This window comes from Botryllus schlosseri, unplaced genomic scaffold, assembly GCF_051294905.1.
Source record: "Botryllus schlosseri isolate E-star unplaced genomic scaffold, Bs_hap1 Bs134a, whole genome shotgun sequence".
Classification (NCBI taxonomy): Eukaryota; Metazoa; Chordata; class Ascidiacea; order Stolidobranchia; family Styelidae; genus Botryllus; species Botryllus schlosseri.
This window is the reverse complement of record NW_027648743.1, coordinates 1-7,878: the sequence shown is the minus strand read 5'-3', so window position 1 is coordinate 7,878 and position 7,878 is coordinate 1. Positions and strand designations below refer to the sequence as shown.

Below are 7,878 nucleotides of genomic sequence, written 5' to 3'. Positions count from 1 at the left end.
AAACATTAACATTGGTGATTTTGGTACGTTGAAGGCCGTTAGACACAACGGGGATTACAGAAGTCCGATTCGCAGCCACGATTTTTACCGCGCGAATTTCCATCGTACGGTTTTTAGCCAGTTTACGTGGCAACACGGTTGAAATCTATAGATAAGATATGTCTCGCCCTCGGCTTTCGGAACTACCCATTCGGCTCGTTTGTGAATTGCGTACTACCGGATCTGGTTCGCTCCTGAAACATCGTGTGTTTGTCTGTGTGGATATGTTAGTCAATCGTATAACAAAATGTAGTGTTGAAATGGGACCTAATACGGGCGTTTTATTCGACGGATGAGGTGATGTTGCGGTCCTGATCGTATGATATGCTTAAACATCACATTACGAATTGACAATATTCCTGTGAGTGTGCCGCGAGCATTTTATAATTTTTCTAGTGTGCCACGAGGTGAAGAAGTTTGGGAACCACTGGTATAGAAGGTTCGTCCCCCTGCTACCGCGATGCAGATAATGATGGGAAGGTAAAACTCATGGAATTGTAATCTAGTCGTGATATTTGTAAAATTCAAATATTTCTCAAAAACGCAACCTTCAAAGCTATTGTGGTTCGCATGCATAACACCAGGAGAACGAAACCGACGCGCCATCCCGACTGAGTAGATAGAGCTCTTAGCTAACGAGTAGGTACGAATCGTTGGATCCGCAATCGCTACCAAGCCGTTATTATTGTGAAATTTTTTGAAGAATCGTCTAAATCGGCGTGTTGGGATCAAATGTTGGACCGACTTCGTAATGCATATCAGTTTCGTGTATAAAATAAGTTACAGCCACTCTACTGTGTTATTGGATGCCAAGTCACAGGGTTCGAAGCCAGCAACTACAGGAGAACCAAGTTGGGGTTATTGTTCAAAGTAGCATCTTGTTATGTAGATGAGATGGTAGCTGATGTGTGGGTGACGAATGCCGGCCAGTACAACTGGACCGCGACTGTGATCACTTTGAATCCGGTGATTTTCCCCCACGATCCTTGACATAAGAATCATGATACTTATCAGACGAAATGTTCTAACAAAAAGGCGAGTTGTAACCTTAACAGGACACGTACCGCAAACTGCAAGGGTCAGTCACTGCGTTGTTAATATGATGTAGCCTCAAAGAGAGACATATGGAGTACAATGGCACCAACTCGTGAGACTCTTGTAGCTGCAGTTCAAATGCGGTAGTTTTTCGAGGAAAATGGCTGCTGCTAAATATCTTCCTCTCACTTTCAACTGCAATTCGAGACCACATCGTATCTAGCGCGCCAAGTCTAATTCACATCTCGATAATTACTACTTGGGAGTGACCTGACCAAACTTCCCGCACCATTGCTAAAGTAGTTTCTTGACGACTGCAATGCTTGCTGGTAAAATATTTCAACTTGCTCTAAAGTGAAAAATTCTAAACCCGACACCACACCAACCACCGCCGTCGGGAGAGTATTTCTTTAATTGCCCGCTAAACAAGACAAACGAAATAACAATAATAATACCAACAGAAACATGTGGACGAAGAAAAAAATTGTATACATTCGTTTCGAATTCCCACGACATGCAACTTAAAACAAAGCGAGCGAGGCGTGGGCTACAGCTGCGCGCTGCAGTTTCGCCAGATACCAGGAACTTGATTGGGTAAAGTTGTTGTTTTCAACCAAATTTATCGACTTGCCCCGTACGATATACATCGGCATGGACGCAGGACCAAAATATAGCGTGCGACGGACAGAGAAACACCAACAAAAAACGATTGGGGTCTAAACTCCGAAACAAGGGGTAGCAGGCGTGGGCGTACATAAAACGACAACAAGCTGACGTCCCACCACGACCTGACACGGGCCAAGTCCCATTAAAACTATATACTACCGACATTGACAGTAATGACTTGTGTTCCATTAGTAGGTTGACCGGAAACGTATATAACAATGACAAGTTACGATAAAGATAATAAATTAAACACAAAAAAAGAGAAAAAAACAAACAGAATAATAACAATAATAATATTAAAATTGAATAAATTAAAAATAAGATAAAGAAATAGTCAAGTTGATGATGTTAAATACGGCGGGAGCTCGTGGATAAACATACTACACATAATATTCAAATCGGACTCCACCATTGCTGAGCAAGACAAGGTCGACACGAACGCGCTAGCGAACGATTAAACCCGCAGGCATCCGACAGACACGGGGGTAGCGGAAAGCCGCAATAAATAATGATTAAATAAATAAGTAGACATACAGCCTTCGACAGCGAGATAGAGAGTGAAAGGGAAAATACAGCGCGGTACACGAGCGAAGAAAAACAACAGAAAATAACACACACACTCGAGTTAAAAACCTTGGACGGCACAGCATGCGGTCTCATTGTAGCCTTCCACGTCGCAAAGGCCCTGCAGCGTAAACCAGTCGAGTCTACAGTCTACACGCGGTAGGGTAATAGCCGCATAGTTCGTGCAAGCTTTATCATAAGCTGTCGGTGGCGCACGCTCCGTCTGAGCTTTCGGATATCGTTCTGATTTGGTTTCCGCCCATTTCACAATGCCTGTGAGGGATAAACGGGAAACGTAAGTTTTGCGTGCTGTCGCCGTGCGTCATTTCCTACAGTCTGCCGGGTCGCGCGGCGTAGTATAAGCACTATAGTATACTGAGTTGCGGTTAGCAACGGAGAACTTCTGCCTCTCTGAAGTGCTCAAGTAGGTTTTGCAGCACTTCCGCGAGGCTACCATTTTTAGACTACTACCCCTTCTACGTAACTGTTTGAGCCAAACCACTTCTTTTTTTCGCCAAGTGTTTTGTATTTAGAAAGTACAGTTTCGAGATCTGTTTGTATCACTTGGCCTATTTATAAGTGAAATTGTCTCAAGTAGGGGACACATAGCCGCCGAATCACGGTAACTGAGTATATTTTCGAAAATCGTAATCCTATTTGCGGCGCCATTCGCAAAGAAACATCTTTCAATTTCGATAACAGCCACAACCGAATATCCGCTAAAAGCATGTGAATTCCGCCTCGGGTTTTTGAAACCAGATTTTCCACTTCCACTTGTAGTAGTTCCGACACGTCTCGAATATCGCTGCTTCTACTCCTAAATCAACTTGAAATTTACGGCATTACTGCAATGCAAAATCTCGACTACTTGGACCGCCTCTAGCATTATCTAAAAGATATTCGCCTGGATATGAAGTCGTCTTTCAGTATCCAAGGATGGACAATGATTTGTTCCAAAGTTGGCCTTTCGGACGGTCGTAGTGATAGGCAAGTCCTGATCAGATTTTGGCACTCTGTATAAGAGAGTAAGCGAAATGGTTAGAATTCGAAACAAAGAAGCACAACCGGCGGTCAGTGCCGGGTAAGACCTAATTACGAAGAATTATTGCTATTCCAATTAGGCGCATTACAAAAGCCTTGTTTTTAACGGCACCGTCATCACCTATAGTCGAGATTGCGTTATATTAAATTCGCGCCTCGCTAATGCCTATTTCGACCGAGAGCGAGACTATCACACGCTATAATTTAGCCCGCCCAAGCCAATCTAATTGCGTTAACACGGTATTTCAACAAGTCAAAGAGGCATCTTAATTTCGGAGCGGTGGTAACTTATCCTAGTTACAAGGTCGCGTATATAAGCCCGCCACCGGACGAATTTTTCTGTCGTTCACATCGGCACGTGAAAAATTCATAGATAGTACCACCTCCAGACGTCGTAGGCCTCCCAATCGGCGTTCGCGATGCGACATAATACTAAAGCACGCCCGAATGAATAAACACCGTCACGTCAGAAACCACGTGTTGCCATCATCGTAGGTACGTATCAATGTCGTCCACTAACACATGAGAACGATCGAAAATAATCAAGACTATAAGCAGTTATATTTTTTTTTTCAAAATTATAAATCTTCGTTACCGATATATAATTAAGGTTCTTTATAGTGTCCGGTGGTACATGAACCACAAGCGGATATAGGAATATCAACGCGCATACCAAGAGGTACTTGAAACTGACAACATCGGATCCGCAAATAGAACGCCCTTATCGTTTCGCAACCATACAGTGCGATAAGCCAACTCCACGTGTATACCCAAGACTTCCAAATACCGACCTTTGGGACCATGTGACGTCAAGCAAATTACGCGAACCGCTTTTAATTAAAATTACTCGCGACCAAAATAGCACAGTTGTTACGCGTCCGTTTGCGAGTTAGCGTATGGCACAAAAAGTCATTGTACGCGTGGTCGATGAAAAGTACAAAGTAAGAACCAACCGACCTATTGATAAAGATCTTGTAAAATGTACATCGGCGCGTATGATTTCTTCATCACTTTCAAACGGAATGTCGCCGCACACCATGTCATACAGGAGTATCCCGAGGGACCACACCGTGGCAGAACGTCCGTAGTAACGGTGCGATCGCACCCACTCGGGCGGACTGTATACTCTCGTTCCTGGAAATAGAAAGGAATTACGAATATTGTTGGTTGATGCATCCCCCGAGTACACCTGGAGGATTACAAGTAACAACACAACTTCGCTATATCGTGACAACCTGCACTTATAGCCTACAACTCGCGTAAACATCGCCATAACAACACGCGCCTTTACGCGATCCTGTGCCACTCGTTAGCGAAAACGTTCAAGACACGGACCAAACATAGGAACATCTTTAATTCCTTCGTAAACAAGCGGCTTTGTGTCTTTCCTAAAATAAGGATCGTGGAAGATATTGCTAACACGACGACCTAGAATCGCACGGTGATAACAAAGATTCTCGTTTTAACGTTTCTAGAAGCCGATAGCCAGGATTTCCCCGCGGCAAACAATGTGTCGCTAAACCCCTCGACTATACGAAACCGGCAAATTGATCATAGAAACTTCGGGCTTAAACGACACCACTCGATGCTGACCTACTCCACTGTGCGACATTTGATATTTGAACAACACGAACGCGTAAGCACGTATAGTAATCGATCAAATTCGCGTCGTTTGTCCTTAATACGAGAATACCAGCGAGGCTACCCGGATGTTCACATCGATTTTCGACTGGCCATCAGTCGCGAGCGTGATCAAGTCGGTGGCTACCAGTTGTAATTTCCCGAGTGCCTTCGCTGTAGGTACGGAGGCAAACAAAGAAAAACCATACTGCGCTTAACCCGACGAATAAATAGTTTAAGTATCGTTCCCGGATATGTTTAGTCGAACGTATAGGGAATATGAAATATCTTCGATAAGTCACGTTAGCCAAGATAATGTGTGCTAGACGTACTTTGTAAATTATACTCGTACTATACGTTGACTAAGCAGCTCGATAGAAAAAATACCTATTTTGCGCTCTCACCTCTAGGTAGATACACATTCAGCAATACTAAAATAGTCATTATTTACCGGTACTAAATATCACTTTGTTAACCGCTCGGCAGGTACCACCAATGTACACCAGACGTACATATTTATAAATAGTGCTAGCAGAATTTCCGTACAATGCGCGGTTAACGATTAGGCATTCTTCGGATACCTCACGAAGACATCCGTAGGCATGCTACATTACAACTGTTTCGAATATTTTCTTAACGAAAATATACAATTATACGCAAAACCATTAAATTCTATTAGAAACGGCAGCTGCGCGTGATGTAATTGTCTATTATCATTCACCTATTGTTGGTTTTCGTAGGGGCACGCGCGGCAAGTTTTATGTGCATCACGTAATGCGAATCTCGGGTTCGTAACGATTTTTGCTGCAGTCCTTGTCACTGTGAGGTCCCCTTGGGCCCGGAAAATTTATTTTGCGCCACACGAGCTAGTTTGAATCACGCGGCATTTACCAACAATGGCTACCTGGCGTTGGAGTTTTCCCCTAGTTTCGGTGACTGGCAGATATTGCATTACGTCAGTTTAATTTTAGATTGTTGGCGGTCGTGGTGGTGAATATACACACCTCCTCGAGGACGGAAATGCTTGTCAAAACATCTCGAAAGGCAAATAATAATGCCAACTCAAAAGTGACACTGGTTTCAATTAAGTCATGGCGGTTACTGTTCACGTATTCGGCGAACACGAGTGCAGGTAACAACACGGGAAAACAAAATGCGCTTTACAATTTCCACTTGACGTAACAATCACGATTGTCAGTAAAGAGACAACGCCCAAGTTTCATAAGTGAAGCAATGAGTTGCCCGCGCTGTTACGCAACCATGTCCTAATTATTTAAAACTACGTTCGAAAAGATCGCAAACAATAGGCGTCTTTCCAGGTATCGAGCTGTTATTTGCATTACGCGTTTTTGCATTAGTGACGAAGGCATGTGGCATCACAAAAGTAGCTAAACTTTGTGCGATATAGTAACAGTACCGCGCTGGTAAACACACGGTGAGACGCCGTGTTGGTATTTGCAGTAGATTAATACAAAAGTCAACGTGCAGGGTCGTGGATTCTGGATTTAATGAGAGAATTTATCTAACACGGGTATACGTGTAACAGCACCAATGTCGGCACTTTTGAGTCCTTTCGCATCAGGCAAGATCCCTGTACAAATAAAATCGGTGGGAACCACGTCGACGACCTGATTACACCTAACGCCAGGGGCGTAGCCAGCCGAGATAAAAAGGGGGTAGAACTGAATAAAGGGGGCAGAATGAGCCTCTATGCGTCATACCTTAACGATAGCGACTTCCGTATTCCGTACGCTTTTGAAAGCGTAACTAATTGGCGGATCTAATTACTGAAAGCGAGTTAGCAATCAACAGCTTGCACGGGGATCTTGTTACCATGCGCACGCGCTCATCCCGTGACAGTGCAGGAGATCTTATTAGTATTCAAATAAGTAATCGACCTTGAAACAATACCAGAACAACATTTCACGACGAACAATCTATCTGTTATATCTTCATGAATTTTGACATGATTCAATTCGCGTGTAAGAGTAACGTCTTCTCGGCGTTTCAATTCCATTCATTTCGAACATGGCGCATATACTAATTGTACCGGCGTGTGAATAATGACTTATTCGCAAAGCGAGGGAATCTCAAACAAGTTTCGGCGCGACTATTGAAGGCTGAATGCGTCCCGGTGGGATACCGATCACGAAAGGCATAATCTAGTATGACGTATACATGGTCATTGAGGTCAAGACAATGCACAACAATGGCGTCAAATATAAAATGCGAAGGGAATCTATTGTGTCTTCACGCTGTTTTGGGGAACAGGCTTGAGTTCGGCAAAGCACGAATCAGATGCGATTGCTTTAAAACATGATTTCATTCAGTTATAAGTTGTTATTTTCATGTTATTAATGTTCGTTATCGTTTACAATGAACTGTTGATGAGAAAACAACGCGTGAACGACGAGACAAATGTTATTATTGCGCGACGACTGCATTCAGAATAAAGGGATTAAAGGGGCACTGCACTCAAAAAATGATGTGGTCTCAAATTGAAGGGCAGAACGAAAAAAATTTTTTGGCCGCAGCCGTTTTCTTCAGAACGCCACCGTAATGGAGCTGCAATTTATTGAAATTTCCAGAGTTGCAGCAGTCGCGGCTCCGGGTAATCTCTTAACCCGTAGCGTCGCACTTGCTCGACGCGATTACGCAGAGGACGAGCCAAGGCGGCGCTCAACGTACGGTGTTAGGTCAGGAGGATTTGTGTCTGGAGCTTGTCATGACTCTATAGTATTTGCCAGTTGAATGATACTGAGATGCCGTTACAGTTGTATATTGATGCAGCTGTCATTTTCAAGATGTATTAATGACTGCACAGTGCACAACCTTTGGAGTAGTGGTCTTGCGGAAGAGACAGACACAGGATATTTTGCATCATTTACCCATGGCATAGCAACTATCTTGATA

General features: G+C 43.6%; 1 protein-coding gene across 2 annotated transcripts; it reads right to left on the bottom strand.

Moving 5' to 3' along the window:
- Window positions 1-1,468: 1,468 nt before the first annotated feature.
- On the bottom strand, window positions 1,469-4,516 carry LOC145432754 (serine/threonine-protein kinase pim-3-like). Of its 2 annotated transcripts, XM_080309578.1 has the most exons (3): window positions 4,303-4,516; window positions 3,209-3,317; window positions 1,469-2,577 (listed from the first exon to the last, which is right to left on the bottom strand). In XM_080309578.1, exons 1-3 carry the CDS (start codon window positions 4,382-4,384, stop codon window positions 2,499-2,501), a joined length of 270 nt encoding a protein of 89 aa, XP_080165704.1. In that variant the 5' UTR covers window positions 4,385-4,516; the 3' UTR covers window positions 1,469-2,498. The 2 variants fall into 2 exon arrangements, with proteins under 2 accessions (XP_080165704.1, XP_080165703.1); XM_080309577.1 differs by lacking the exon at window positions 3,209-3,317.
- Window positions 4,517-7,878: the final 3,362 nt, after the last annotated feature.

What these genes read in the sequence shown, in the direction of transcription:
- LOC145432754 (XM_080309577.1), bottom strand. Translation starts at nt 4,384, where the DNA reads ATGGTGTGCGGCGACATTCCGTTTGAAAGTGATGAAGAAATCATACGC. An exon ending in TACAAGATCTTTATCAATAG is followed by an intron (nt 2,578 to 4,302) that starts GTCGGTTGGTTC and finishes TATCCCTCACAG; the next exon opens with GCATTGTGAAATGGGCGGAA.